This window comes from Pezoporus occidentalis, unplaced genomic scaffold, assembly GCF_034315485.1.
Source record: "Pezoporus occidentalis ecotype Australia unplaced genomic scaffold, CSIRO_AGI_Poc_V1 ctg44, whole genome shotgun sequence".
NCBI classification, from domain to species: Eukaryota; Metazoa; Chordata; class Aves; order Psittaciformes; family Psittacidae; genus Pezoporus; species Pezoporus occidentalis.
Window position 1 is genome coordinate 3,902,728 of NW_026915769.1, and position 15,906 is coordinate 3,918,633.

General features: G+C 39.1%; 1 protein-coding gene across 5 annotated transcripts in view; it reads right to left on the reverse strand.

Annotated features, from left to right (window-relative positions):
* WNT7B (Wnt family member 7B) overlaps window positions 1-15,906 on the reverse strand; it is a 96,396-nt gene that overhangs the window by 7,397 nt on the left and 73,093 nt on the right. For all 5 annotated transcript variants that reach the window (XM_062634937.1, XM_062634936.1, XM_062634940.1 and 2 more), the window contains exon 3: window positions 6,980-7,251. In XM_062634937.1, coding sequence (XP_062490921.1) covers window positions 6,980-7,251 — 272 coding nt within the window. The remainder of the gene's footprint in view (window positions 1-6,979; window positions 7,252-15,906) is intronic.

Consider the following 15,906-nt stretch of genomic DNA (forward strand, 5'->3'; position numbering starts at 1 on the left):
AGTGCAGACTAGGGTCCACGACTGCTGACAAAATGCTGATCTCATGGACCAAGCTGGGAAACAAAGTTGGGGTTTTGGGGTTTGTTTTTTAACGCAGATAGCCAGGGGTGTAACTAACATTAGCAGGGTGTAATGCCACTCCAGTACAAATGTCCTGAAAATATTATCCATTAATAGCAGCTCACAGAGCCCAAAATTGAGCAGTTCATGCCATGACTCCTTGGGCTGTGCCCAGCCCCGTAAAGAGAAAACATGGAGCCAGCAGGAAGTGAGTGCTTCAGCTGACATATTTTTCTTTCTGCTCCTCTGTGAGGTTGTTCCATCAAGCATCAAAACAGTATTTATACTTTGTGGGATGGGAGATGAGAAACTGAGTTACTGTTTTCTGAGCCTCTTCTCACATCCCTGTTTTCCTTTTTGTTTAGTTTTATGGGAGCAGGGAGCCTCTGTTTTGCAGCAGGTCAGTATCCATCCACAGCATGAGGGCTTTTTTTCCTGACACTGACCAGAGCTCAGCAGGGCTGTGGACCCCCTGAGCTGCAAGAGGAATCAGTTCACCTCCTCCTACCCTTCACCTGCCTCCCTAGGTTAGGCACTCTTTCCCGTAATATCCCCATTAAATGCATTTAAAAGAAAAACAAACTGAAGAATGCCCACCCAAGTTCTCCTCTCAGCTTGCAAGAAAATAATCCTGGGATTCTGAGATGAAACTCTTTATTAATATGAAGATGGGCTATAGAGGTTAACTCATCTGTGCCTCTTTCCTGCCTTCCAGAAGAAGATAAAATAGCTGCTAAATTTGACCAATAAACTGCTGCAATTGGTTAAAACTTTCTGAATTATATTTTTACAGTGAATCGCAAAGATCCCAAAAAATCTTTAGAAGCAGTTTTCACATCACCCCCAAACCAAGTGTGACTGCAGTATTTCACTGTCTTTTCTGTGGAATTTGCTGTGAAACTTGAAGGTAAACGTTTAAATATTATCTTAAAGGGTTAAAAGTATTTCATTGATGGTTTTATTCTGTCAGCCTTTATAGAGATGTCAGGTTTGCAGGGGTGCAGTGATTTTTTTACTTGGTGGATGATATGTGTCTTGCACACATTGCATTGTATGCATGGGCATGTGCATTTTTAGAATAAAACCATTTAGCAAGTCCTAAAATATTTGGCTATTCCCCTCTAATTTTAAAGCAAAATGTTAAAAAAGTAGGATAGTACCAGATGTAGGTTCTGGCAGTCAATGTTAAGGGTGTGTTTCTGGAAGAAAAAAATAAGCTAGTAAATCCAGCCCAACTGGAAGCAAGAGAACTATCCTCATGAGATTTTGAGCCAAAGCTTGCATGTTCAGGACATATGGATAAGCATTAGCTATCCATCTAACCCACCCAAGCTGTAACACCAAACTTTTTGAAATTGGATTTATATCTGTCTGCAAATCAATTTAAGTGGGAAAGTGGAAAGTATGCTACGAAATAGAACTATCAAAAGCTTTTCTTTCATGAGTGGTCTCACAAGGGATGTGCAGTGAATTAGTTTCTCTCTTTCAGAGAAAGAAACTTTCAGCGAATGATGGACTCAGGCCTGTAAAACCTGGAAAGTCACATTCTTTAAATCACTGAAATGACTTAAGAAACAAAGTCACATTTTTAAGAATATTTTAGACTTATAGGAGCATAAACTTAGTTGGCTTTCACTTTTGAAACTCGGATTCAGCCTCCACAGTGAATTTGAGCATTTTATCCAGTCTTCTCCTGAACACTGCTTCACTGCATCTTTGTGACCTGTGGGGTGACAGTGAGAGCAGGCTGCAATGTATTAGGTCATGTTGTGCATCTTGCAGAAGTGACTTTATTAATTTAAATATTTTATGGGGAGTGAAATGAGCCAACACTTTCTTACATATTTTATGCACAATGCATATAAATATGTATAAATACGCATAAATATACACACACACACTCTACATATATGCATGGGGGGGGGGGGTATATATATATACATGTTTAATGAACAGTGACCAACAGGTCACCTCATTAGCTGCCCTACAGCCAAAACATGTCAGCAAAAAACCCTTCCCAGTACCACAGTCCTGCAGCACCAGGAACTGTGAGAACAAGCCATGGCTGAGATGGAAATGTTGTCCCAAATAACTGAGTAATCTCTTCCAAAGAGACTCTGAATTACTTTTTCTTTTTTTTTGTCCCTACACTTTAGTTGTTTCAAATGTAAAATAAAATGTCATCACCTTCCAGGTATTCCAAAAAAAAAGAACAAGAAAAACCCATCAATATTACAAAGAAATAAATATTGGGATGGTACCAGGCTGAATTGCTGGCAGTCAGTGTAATGGGTGTGTTTCTGGAAGGGAAAGAAATAGGCCAGCTTTTTGTCTGCATAACCGCAGTCATTGTCTATCATAAGAGCATAATTGATTGATAATCTGTTAGAAACATTTCTTTCTTTTCTTTTTGGTAAAAGCTGTGATCTGCTACCAATTTGTCAGCTTGTTCTTTTAGCTGCCCCCCTAAAAACAAACAAATAAACAGAAAACCCCTTATTTATAATTGAGATTCCCCATGACAGCTGCTCATTGTTTTGAAGCTTTCAACAAAAAGTTAAGATTAATGGTGTGCCTTCCCAGATGTTACTCTTTCTAAATTCATTTATCCCAGAATAAAAATGCTTGTTTCTAAAAATACATGGTGGAAAGCTGTCTCATAAAACAGCATCAAAGCTTACTTGGTTTTGTTGGTATTTAATTTTTCATTACTCTATCAAAGTTTTGCCCACAGATCTCTCTGTAAACATTCAGATTTGCAACATGCCATTCTTTCAGTCACATTTGCATTAGACTTACACTTGTCTCCCTTTGGGGCCTCGTTTTCATTTACCATACTTGTACTTTCCATCCTGAATCATAGTGGACATTTAAAAACTGGTGGTGAAGCCAGCTGCTTCGGTCTTTTACACAGCATGGCGCTGTTTTGCCGCAAACCATAAATCTTCCATCAGTAGCATCTCATGTCACCAGGAATCACTAAGCATTAATTTCTTCCAAATGGCACCAAGGGCAAGTTTATTATTCTGTTACTGGTGCTATTCATTACAAATTTGTTAGAAACTTCACAAACTCGCCATTAGCTGAAACAATTTATAGAAATGCAATGCAGAGCCATTAGGGGATGCAATGCAAAGCAATTAAAGGATTCATTCTTTCCACCGTCATCAGAAATTCCCTGAAAAGCCTAAATATTGTCTTTTTTCCAAGAAGGTACTTTATCAGTGTTGTGCTGAGAATCTCAGCCCCAGAATCAAGTTAAAGGGCCCCCAGAACTATTTGCCCCCTCATATGTTTGCAAGGTTTGTGCAATTATTTATTCAGCATGCTTTTTTTTTCCTCAAAGACAAATTCCTCAGAACTCTATTTTTAACAACAGTGAAATACCAGCGGGCCAGCTTTTTAAACCATTCCTATGAGAGCAAAACATTATAGTCACCGCTATAGTTACAAATGCCTCTGACTCCCAGGCATGTTTGGGACAAGTGCTGGGGGATATTGAGGGTGGCCAAGATTCCTGTGCTGGCACATGCAAAAGTCCATGCGATGGCTTAAGAGGTGCACATGCAACAGGTTTTGCTCTGGGGGCAAAACTGGTGGTCAGAGTCATGGATAATGATCCTAGCAATGATGTTCTGGCCACCTGGTAGAGGTCTAGTGAGGTCATCAAGGGCTTTCCACTGACTTTAGAGCAAGTTGAAAATAACTGTAAGTGGATTTGGGAGTTCTTTGTATCCTTTTTTCCTCATGTTTCTGTCATAGGAGGCTCTGGGATTTAAAGAAAAAGCTATTATAAAGATAGCAGATTTATTGGCTAACTATTGCTGTTCTTAACCTAACTCAAAAAGCCAATTTGGTAAGACTGAATAAGAACCATGAGCCTTAACATTACAGATATAAACATAATTCTTTTTTTATAGTTAAAGTGCTGTGAAATCTCTTTAGGAAGCTAAAAATGCATATATTTCCTTTACTGTCCTGGCATTCCTACCTTAATGTTGGAGAGATTATTTGAGAGCTTCTGAAGTAACAAAGGTGTAAAAAAAAATAAAAATCTGATTTGCTTATGGTTTCCTTCTTATTTTTTATTCCTATTCATAACAAGAGAAAAATATCCTTACTTTTACCATTAATAATAGCAGTTATGAACCAGAAGCATGGTTCCAAACTTTTTCCAAATTTTAAAAGAAGTTGTATGCAGGTCAGCAGGATGGTACTTACAGTCTTACTCAGGGAGGTATAAGCTTTTTCTGGCTGTGTTTTAAGATTTTTGGAAGGCAAAGGGAAGAAAAATGGAGGTTTGGTATTGAGATTCAGAAAGTCTCCAGACATAACTGCAGTTATTTCTGACTTGAATGTCAGAATGACAATCACACATAAGCAAATCTCCTCGTTTCAGATTTTGTATTAGGCTCACAATCCAAACCATGCTTGTCCTGGACCCTCAAAACTGTTGAATTTAGGCAGGCATAGGTCAGATTTCAAGTTTGCCTGGATTCTTGGGAGGGACATGTGATTTCACATTGAGATTGCGTGAAACTCTGTGGCTGCTTTTGCAAAGGTCCAACTCTGAAACAGAGAAAACATATCCTAACTTCCAGAATTCTGTTCTAACCTTATTTTTTAGTCATTTTCAAATTCAGAATGTCTTATTTATACAAATAGCAGATGATCTCAGATGAACCAAAATCACTAAGTATTATATAGAGTACAACTTTGCATATTCATTTCATGGGAATGTATGTCATAACACCAACATTATTTCTAAACCTGACCCCCAAACCATCTTTTATGTGAGCACATTCCTTGGGATTTGATGGATTGTGCTTAAAAACAAAAAGCTACACAAAATTCTTTCAGTCATCCTTAGCTTTTGAAAGTGACCAGATGCATTAACGGTTACAGTCAATATATATGGGTATGAATAACTACTGAAAAATGCCAGCAACAAAAAAGTGGGTAAATTCCTTAATGGTATCTATAAAAAAAAATGTATTGGGAAAAAAAACAACTATATTGCCAGTATTTACAAGCCTCTTTATTCCTGTCTCAAAAACATGAAAGAGAGTGTTATTATTTGTTTTGTAAGAGCACTTGTAAAAAATAAAGGTTTTGGAAATGTTGAAAGAAATGCATTTGCATTAATGCTGCTACAAGCAATATCTGTAAAAGCAGACACTTTGGTTTGTTTATGTCCCCCTGCTTATGAAATGCTGATGAAAAGTAAAAATATAATTTTCTTAATAAGAATCAGCAATGTGGTCTAGTGGTTACTGGGCTATATTTAGAACTGAGGGACCTAGGATCAGTGTCTGGCTCATAGAGAGCTGCCTTCTGTCCTTGGGCAAGGGACTTCACTGTTCTCCATCTATGTATGCACTTTTGCTCTTTTGTCCCTCTTTCACATCTTAACTGTAACCTATTACAACTAGGACATATGCACCAGCATCTCTGTGGGGGTGGCACAACGCCCACTACAGAAGACTGCCAGTTTAAGCAGGATTAATAATGCATCTGGCAGTAATGAATGCTGCCTTGCAAGTTTAACATGCGGCTTCCATCTTTTGCATCCAAACACAATTCATGATGCGGAGGTGAAACACTTAGGCTAAGAGAAGTGGTCAGACCTGGAGCTGGTCTTCCAAGCTTCTGGTCTTCCAAGAGCACCTCATACAGGTGCTCTTACACCTGTGGTAGCAAGTTTTGGAAAAAAACATTGTGCCTCTCTTAAGGATGTTTTTCTGTCTGGCTCTTCAGTCAGCTGTCTGAAGACCTTGGTATCAACCATCATTTGAGTATTGATCCTGTCTCTACACTTCAGATTATGCCCCATAACTGGTCTCTTTCACCAAGTTGTGTTTATGTAGTACTTTCCATCCCAATGAATAACTGTCCATACACCACCTTCAGTTTCAGTGCAGAGCCAACTGAACCCCCCAGGAGGTTTTGTTGCATGGACTGAGTGTTAAAAACAAAATACGGGCAGTAAGATACTTGTACTACTTCAACGAGTTCAACCATGAATTGTACCATTTCAGCCATCTCTGCCCACCTCAGTGGCTACTGCTCACTGTAGGACTGAAAGCACACACTGTTTTAGAGGAGAAAATTTCAGTCCAACTTTGGGGCTAGGTGTGAAGGAGTGGTATGTGGGAGTCTCCTACAACACTTGGGGGGTAGAAGCAGCATTTATTTACCTGGGGGAAAATACTTTGAAGGGTGTAGTAAAATCTTTCCTGAGGTAGGTATATATTAGGCAGAAATATTTGTTATATTTTTTAAAGGGGAAGCTTTGGGGATTGTTATCCAATGGACATAAATCGGCATAGCTCCACAATGTTTACTGTTTCCGCTGCAAGCAACTCAGTTATGGTTGCAGATACAGAACTGGTTTTTTCTTCCAAAGGGACACTTATGCAGCCATTTGTAGCTTGCCAGTGAGAAACTGACAGTTGTGCATTTGCTATGAAGTGTGTATTTCTTTAGAGCTCTGGTCAAAGAAGTGTTTTGTTTTGAATGGAATAAATAGCTTCAAGTGCTGTGGGAGTTCAGCAATGCAGGCGCAGTCCTGTCACATCACAAGCCCTGGCAATCTCTTGCTAGGTTTTTGCAAAGGGATGAAAAGCAAAGGTTTATCATTATGCCAAACAGCTCCAGCAAAGCCCTCTCTGTTATGGGTGGGACTGGAAAGAAGGCTTAGGAAGCAGAATCATTTAGGACAGCATCTATAATACATGGCCAGCTCGGAAGAAAAAAGCCAGCAGCAGAATGTAAACATTAGATGCCTTCAGGTAACTTGATGTGGGTATGGGATAACAGCAGAGAGGGGTAAGTTCTCAGGGAATGCCTCCTGCCACCAAGCCAGCCTCCCCCCATCCTCCAGCGCACGTTTCCCCATCCCTTCTCCTTTCTGGAATACCTTTCTTCCAGCCTCATTGTTGTGCAAGTTCATCAGCCTCCGTGCATTCTTTTTGATTTCTCGGGCATCAACAAACCTCCGGGAGAACTCAATGCCATATCTGATATCCGCAGAGCAGCCTCCCCACTTCCAGCCCTCCTCTTGGTTGTAGTAGCCCTGTTTCTCTCGGTCACAGCCACAATTGCTGAGGTTGCCCTGGCTGCAGGCGGCCGTGACAGCATGTGCAACGCCAGCAGCAGTAATGGCATAGGTGAACGCAGCTTCCCTGCTTCCTGTGGAGAGAAGCCAAAAGCTGATGGGTTGGCAGAAAAGCAGCACGCACTTACTAAAATCAATACACACGTTATCTACAGCAATGGTGTCAGGCAGCAATGTGAAGAGGGCATTACTACTGAGTGCGTATTTTTCATTCTTACTGAATTACATACATATTTAAAATGCTTGGTGCAACTGGAGCATATTACCACAGGCAAGCACAAGCCACCTGATGGTCCCACCTAACCCCCTTTGCCAGAGGGGAATTTGGCAATGAGTCTGGACAGTGGTGAGGTGAAGCAACATGATTTGTTTTTACACTGTCTAGTCAGGTTTGCAAGCTGAACCTTAAGTATTTCAGATGCATAATAAGTGAGTCACTGGTGGCAATGCTCACTGGAAAGCAGGAGGTACCCCTAACTGCACTGCATGGAAAAAGAAAAGCAGTCAGACAACATTAAAAAATACCAGACCCTTTAAAATGTGCAAGAGGGCTAGGACAGAGGGAAAGATTATTAATCCACCTTTATAAATGCTCCAGTAACATCCATTAGTGATGCTGTGTGAAAAGTATTGCAAGACATGCCTATAAAGAAAACAGCTGGGTAGGTTTTGTTTTCTTTCAAGCTACAGTAGAGGCTACTGTTTTCCCTTGCTGACTTCTCTTGCATATTAGTTTTGCTGTAATGACCCTTCTCCACGCCCACTCTAACTCAAACCTCTGCATTACCTTGGCTATTGAACATGCAAGAATTATGGAAGTCCTGTGGCAGCATTATTTCCTGTCCAAAGCAAGTGAGATACTCTCACGGAAGCAGAGTCTTAGAAAAAAAAAAAAAATTAGTCTTTTTAGGAATTTTTTTTTTTTTTTGCTATAATCCACTACTTGCCAAGTTTCCTGACTCATTCCCAGTTCCATTTTATAGTTGTTGATACTGAGTATATGAAGGAAGGTAAATAAGCCCCCTTTCTTTACTAGACACTGGTTGGCTGAGTTGCCTGCAGGGTGCACAAAAGCAAGGAGATGCAGAGGCTGAGCAATTGAAAGGGATGCTGTAGTCCACTCTTGCTCTCATGTGAGGCTACACTCTGTCACTGACTTAACACAGGGCTGGATCATGGCCTTTGGTGTTTTGCTGTTCCTATTTATACCATTTCACTAAAAGTTCCCTTCTCAGCGCTATCATCATTTTCTTCTGTGTGTTTATCTGGTGAGAAACAGACAATCTTGTAATAGTGGAGCCAAAGAATAACTGTAAAGAATTTGAGAAAATTGCTGAAATGCCTTAATGACCACACACAGAGCTTTAACATCATTAATGGATTTGGGAAGGAAAATAACAAATTTTCCAGAGGAGGGAAAAACGCACAAACCAAAACAACTCAGAAGCTATTTCTAATTTTTTATTTTAGGATTCACAGATAATATAACCACTCTGGAATGACCAGCACACAGTGTGGGGGGGTTATGGTCTTTTTTTAATATATATATATTTATGGTTTATGTTTCTTATTTTCATAGATAGCTTCCTGAAAGGTTACACCCCTGCCGGATATGAGAAAGATCCTACAAGAAACAATCATAAACTGTCTTTTGGCACCATATGCTTGTTTCTCCAAAGCAATAAAAACCGAAACTTAAGGTGAGAGAAAAACAAAAGGGTGCTGTGTTCTTCAGGTAACAAGAAAGTTGAACTGACTTGTGTATTATTTAAGCACATCATGCAATAGAAGGACTGACTTTGCTTTCAGACACAGAAGTGTTTTGTTGGGGTGTACGATGTGTGTAGTCTGGTTCAGTGGTTCCCAAACCGTGGTCCGCGGAACACTGGTGGTCCAGGAGGCCACGGTGAAGGGTTCACAGCTAATCCACAGAGCCATATTAAACACTGTTTTTAATAGTGTTTTCAATTAAAAGTTTGATGATAATGATGTCTGGTGGTCCACGAGAAATTCTGAGGCTTGAGAGCAATCCAAAAAAGTTTGGGAACCACTGTTCTAGTTCCTAGTGTGCTCTCTAAAAATGCATATCAATATTGACTCCTCTTTACCCATCAGCTGAAGTCAAATCTAGGACCCACGTTTTAACATGTATGCTGTTGTCTTGAAGGATTTCTTTCTTCATCTTGTTTTTTGGTTTGGTTTGATTTTTAATCTATTCTTCATCTATAAATCAAAATATTAGAAATATGAGATGTAATAGAAATTATACATAGTGATATGTTTTCCTTTTCTTCAGGATGAGGGTAAACGAGAATGCAAAATCAGACCCAGGAAAATTTTTGTTCAGACACCTTTGAACACATGTAGAATGGCTTATAAACAAGCAGAAATATATTTCTATCAGGAAACATAGCAGCTGTGACCTACAGTTCTGTAGATTTACTCAGAGATTAGCCAGAGAGAGGTTGCTTACGTTTTATGTTTAAGCTCAATATATTCCACATGTGCCCACAGTAGAAGGTAAGCCGTTTTATCATCCCACTGTATCTGCAACCTGTCAATGAGTTTTCACACTGTGCTTGCCTTGATGAGTTTTGTAAAACCAAAGAACATCCTGTCTTTATCTTCCCTTTGCCCCCTCCTTGTTCCCATTATACCCCTGATTACCTTCAGGAATAGAGGAAAACATCTTTCTTTCACCCACTAGAGAGCTATAGTAGTGATGAAATTATCTCAACTCATGGGATAATGTTAAATGGAAACCATACTGACTCAAGAGATTACTCTTCTGTTTCAATGCAGCTCTAAAATAAGTAGGGCTCAGAAAGAGGAACTGACTGAAAATCAGATTCTTTTTGCAAGCTAAGTTGTCCTGCTAAGTATTAAGGGGGGGTTTGCTTCAGGTTTTTTAACTAAAGGATGTTCCAAAACTTCCCTTGAACTTCAGTGTAACCATTACCTCAGCAGTTCTCTAAAGTCGTGGGATCAGTAGAGCCTATCAGAAAATGCTGATGAGGGAGGGAGGGAGGGAGTGGAACCTCTGTGCTCAAATAATGTGTCTGCTGTACACAAAGCTTTCCATTAGCATGTCATCACTTGGAATCAGTTCTAAGCAAGTCTTTGTTAGGCAGCTAAAAATATTTAAGTAATGATTACTGTGATACCTGAATGGAGAACAATAATCTCATTTTATGGAATTTTCTGAGATTTCAAAAATATTCTTGTTCTGCAACAAAACAGAGACAAGTCTTTCTATAAATGTTCATGAAAAGAAGAAATACTTATAAATAACAGCAAATTTGGATTTGACCCAACTTTGAAGCTAGAATTTTCTTTTTCCAGTGAACACCCTTGGCATCTTGTTATGGGCTGTATATGCCCATCATCTGTGTCTCAGATGAAAAATTCTTGTTTGACTTGGGTGATATGATTTAGCGTAAGTTGTCCCTGCCCACAGCAGGGAAGTTGGAACTAGATGATCTTAAGGTCCTTTCCAACCCTAACTATTCTATGATTCTATGACTTCTTAAAGTTTTCTGTCACATAGACCAGAATAATTCTGCCAAGGCTTTATTTTGAGGGGAAAAGAACTGGTTAGGCTTTTATTGAAACCCCTAAATTCACCCTTTTCACTGTTAGGAGTATCTGCTTTGGTGTCAAAGAAGACAGTTCTGACTTAATTCACAAAACATAGAATGAATGTTTTCATGAGTAACATGAATATTACTCTGTCTGATCTGATAACTGCCTGATCTAATAAATCTAATAGGAGATGACCACCAGTGATAATTAAAATGAAGGCTTTTGTCTTTGGTGAAGGTGCTGAAGGTCGCTTCTTGCAACCTGCTAGGCCATAAGAAAAGTCTTGCCTGTGGTCTGCCAGTTCATTTGCATTCTAACTTAGGGCTCTATTTTAAAAGTGCTCTAATACCCAACAATGAGGGCAGTTGCTGCTCAAAGAGACAGATACTGGATCATTGCTTCCTTAACGAGTGATTTCTGGCAGATAGGGTGAGAGGAGCTTATTTATCCATTGTTGGAGTCATGGAGCAGCCTATATTTTACCCCTAATTTAGATGTCATCTCAGACTACATTTTAGACTGCTAAGTTAGCACTAAATTTAGTATGGTCTGCTGTGGAAATTATTACATTATCCATAATTGCTGTAGTTTACTGTACATGAACATACATATATTCAGCAGTGTATTTTCAACATGTAACCACAACAAGCAGAGAATCATATTTGTTAAATATATATTTTGATCATTTAGCTGTAAGTACAGAGTTAAAATTTAACTCTTTCATAGGTATTAGCAAGGCATCTATTTTTCTGAGCAACTATATGAGAATATTGCTACTCCACACATCATTCTGAAATGTCTTATGTCTGCAGCTGTTTAGCTGTTATTGCTGTTTAGACAGTAATTTGCTAAATCTTGGATCAACAATGATAGAAAAAGAAGACAATACACTGTTGTTAAACAAAACAAATTACACAAGACACCAGATTGGTTATATGACACAATACAATATAGGTCAGTGGTAAGAAGAAATGAAGGCATTATAGGCAGAAGATTTTTTTGCCAAACCTATCCTTTTCAGCAAGTCTTCTTTTGTAAATGAAAGTTGAGGACACACTGAGTCATTTTTTATGGGCAAAAGACAATAGATGCATCTAGAGGAGTAAACTAAAACTCAAAGAACAGCACCCAAGTAGGTTTGGATGAAGACTTATGGACAAGTTTAGTTCCTTTGTAATTTTGTATTTTATTCAACACATTCATTAGCAATTCTCAAGGAAAATATTACAAGCTCTTCTCTTTGGGTTCGATCCAAGAGCAATAGTAGTCAGTGAGAGTTTTCTTACTGTCTGACACAGATCCTTCCTCTATTTGCATTTTCAGTGTAATTAATTTTAGGCTTCTTGGTTTATAATCTAAAAGAAGGGATTGGTTTAATTTCTCTATGCTTCTGTTTTACTATACCCACTGCTGCATATCAGGGCTATAGACCACTGAAATCAATTTGTACAAGCAGAAAAAAAGACACAGAAATGCAGGGCTGGCAGGAACCTCAAGAGGGTTTCTAGTCTGACCCTCAATGTAGGCGAATAATGCAGATGTCCTTCACAACAGCTTTTTGTTTATCTTGTTTTTAAAGATCTTCAGTAGCGGAGGTTCTACAGTCTATTCCAGTGCTTCAGGACCCCTATTACATGTTTTACTAATATGAAGCTGAAACTCTCTTTTTGAATGCAAACCCATTGCTTCTTTCTCTACAGATGCTAAGAACTGATTACTCTTTTCTTCTAGCAGTAGGCTTTAAATATTTAAAGACTTCCACCAGTTCCTAGATGTGTTCCATCATCAGTCCTTGCAGATCACTTTCAAGAGCTCTGATCATTCCCCCTGCTTTCCCAGCTGGCTGGCCTGTGCCTTGCAGTGCAGTGCCAAAGATGTGACAGGGTGCTCCAGCTGAGGTCTTCCCTGCTCAGGGTTAGAGCAGAAGGAGCACTTCATATGTCTCACATGCTACACTCCTGTTTACTCATGCCAGCATGGTGTTTTCACAGCAGCAGGACACTTTTGACTCTTACTCAGTTTGCAGTAGTCTTCTGTGCAGCTGCTATCACACCAGATGTTTCCCATTTTGCATTTGTGTAACTGATTATTCCCACGTACAGATCTTCGTATTTGTCTTTCTGATCTGCCTCCTCTTTCTTTTTGTCTTTTTGTCTTTTTTCTTCTTTTCCAGACCATTTCTCCATGATAATTTTCAATTTTGACCCAAACTTCCTCCAGTTTCCTTGCAGTCATCCCCAGCTGGATATCATTTGTAAATTCGATGGGTACCGCTTATTTCCTTGGTCAAGTCAAAAGTATAATACTGACTGGTACCAGTTCCAACAGAGATCAGAAGGAAACGTAGTTCGCACATCCTTTTATTTTGATAAATACCCTTCAATTATGATTTCCAGATGGTATGTACCCATTTGGCATTTTCTTAGTTTTCTTATGAGAATGTCATATAAAGCAGTGTCAAAAGCTTCACTTAAGTCCAAGATATATGGTATAAACTGCTGCTTTTCTGCCTCTGAGGCCCTGGGTGGCAAAAGAAGGAAATTAGGTTGGTTTAATATGATTTGTTCTTGACAGATCCTTGTTGACTATTACTCATCTCCTTGTTCTCAGTTATGAGCTTACAAATGGGGTTTTGTTCCCATATTTTTTCATTTACTGATGTTAAATTGATTGGTCCTATAATTCCTTTCCTTTTTTCTTTTAGACAGAGACAATACATTTGTCTTTTCATTCTTCTTAATTAGAGTTCTCCATTGGTTTTTAGCACTAGTGACTCTGAGGACAAATAACTCTAAAATGGCTTCATTAAACGTGCAGAGAGAGGGCAGCTACCTGGAAAGCATTCAGCCTGGACAAATACTTCCTTCTGTCTAATGCTGAGGTGATATTCCTCTGTCTATGATATTAGCTCCATAACCATCAGTTCACCATTGACCTTTTTAGTGAATGCTCATGCGAGAAATGTTTGGCTTTCTTGACATTGTTCTTGGTTTAGGTTTTCCTCAGGAGTCCACTCCACTGAGAAGTGGACCAGCTTTTTTCTTCTGACAAAGTACTGACTGAATGATGAATTACTTTGTAGCCTGTGGTCGTATAGCTATACATGAACACATAACTATACAGCTACCCGAGGTTGTAAGGTACCTCTTGTAGCACCTGTGCTCAGATGTACTTCTGAGTGATTAATCTGGTGCAGATTGAATATCTCTTGCTGTGGCAGGACTTTCTGGTCAAACCTGCTGGAGTCTTCTGGTGGTCATGTTGAGTAATGTTCTCTTTACAATATTTGTTCATTCTCAATTTCCTTCCTAAAACCCTGTTTTCTACTATGGTCTAACTAAAATAATCTTGTTAAGTCAGACTAGAGATAGAGCAGGAGTTGCACATGATTTCAGCTGCTTCTTCCTATATGTCTTCATGATGTCTATTTCTGATCAGACGTGGTTGGGACAGAGCACACTGCTGATTTCAAAGCTAACGATGTGTAGTACTATGGCATAATAGTTTATTTACAGGCTTTTCTTTTATTCAGCATTTTTCATTTCTAGAATCCTACTAAGTTTTTACGGCTAGAGGTGCCAAAATTTTGGCCATCAGTCTAGAGTCACTCTGTCAACTGGATTGTTTTCTGGTGCGCATGTGAGTTTGTCAAATTTTATTTTAGAATGGGCTGTGCGTGAGCCAGATATATTTCACACTCGCCTTTTGCAGCTCCTTGCTGTCACTATTTATATACTTTTGGAAGCATGTCTATTAAAAAGAACTACTTACTACGCCTCTGCTTTTCACATTTTTTCAAGCATTTTTCCAATTTCATGGTTATTTTCTAAAGGCTTGGTGGTACTTTCCACAGTGATGTCTGTAACGAGGCTTCCAGCAATTTGCAGGGTTTTTTTACTTAATTACCCCCTAAACATATTCAGTTAACTCCTGGCAACTGTAAACAATAGTCAGCATTTTGTTCCAAAGTTCTGTTGTGTTTTTCACTGTCTTTTGGCAGTATGTCCCTTGGTGAAGTTTTCTGGGACAGCTCCTGTGAGGTTAGTGCGTTAGATCTTTGAAAGGATATTTAGAAGTGCCCAAAGAAATATGAATATTTTGGTCTCTCCCCTAAAGAAAACTATATTAGTTGTAGCCAATATTTTTTACTAACTCAGCCCTAACAAACGATCTGTATTTCATTCTCACAGAAAATGGGAAAATTAAGTCTTTATCCAAAAGCACTATTGCTTCTTTTTGTTAGGGTTTAATCAGAACATAGTGCAAAGCACTCATTTAAAGAATGCACAAGAGCATGGCTTGAGAAATACACAGTACACATGAGGGGGTAGTTCCCAGATACACTGTACCGTTGAAAAAAGCCTGTGCAGTGTCACAGCCGGCTGTGTTTTCACAATGCTACTGCTAATACTATCGAAGTAGTGTGTGGGAAGCAATAGCTGAAGCAGAGAGATTGTCTCCTGCCTGTGTTCTCTTCTGGACCTGCTGACGTCCCATTGTGGGACTTAATGATTCCCTGCTGAATGTTTGATGCTTTTTCTTTTCAATGCTGACTAGTGGTTTGATACATCGTAATATGTGAAAGCTCAGCTGGAGATATCTTGCAGCATACTGGGTTTTTTATAAAGGTTCTTTGCACCCCTTGTTGGAAAGCATAGCCTCCTGAACATGTCTCAGAGAAACTAGGTCCTAAAGCATGCTAACATTCTTAAATTAAATGGGGTTATGAGGAAGCAGATTTTGTTATCTGGTCTGGTCTGGTCTGGTCTAGTCTAGTCTAATAATTCAACTGCCTCAATCTATTCACTGTAACAGGTCTTATATGTAGGATTTGCCAGCGCATTATGATCTCTTTGTTCAAGGGCCTTTCACAGAGAGAAATAAAAGCGATAATTAAGAAAAAGGGAAGGGAATCTACAGCTATGTGGGCACATATTTTTCTTTTTTTTTTTTTAGGTTTGCTCTTGGCAGTGTTTGTGCACTAATATATGGCCTTTTAAAGATATTCTAAGATACCGGTGTGGTGCACAGCAAGGGAAATTTTGTCTAATCTGATTTAAGATCATGATAGGTTGCTACCATTGCTACCAAACCATTTTAGTCACTGAGAATTTCATGTATGTGGATTGAGCTTGTAGTGAATGAAT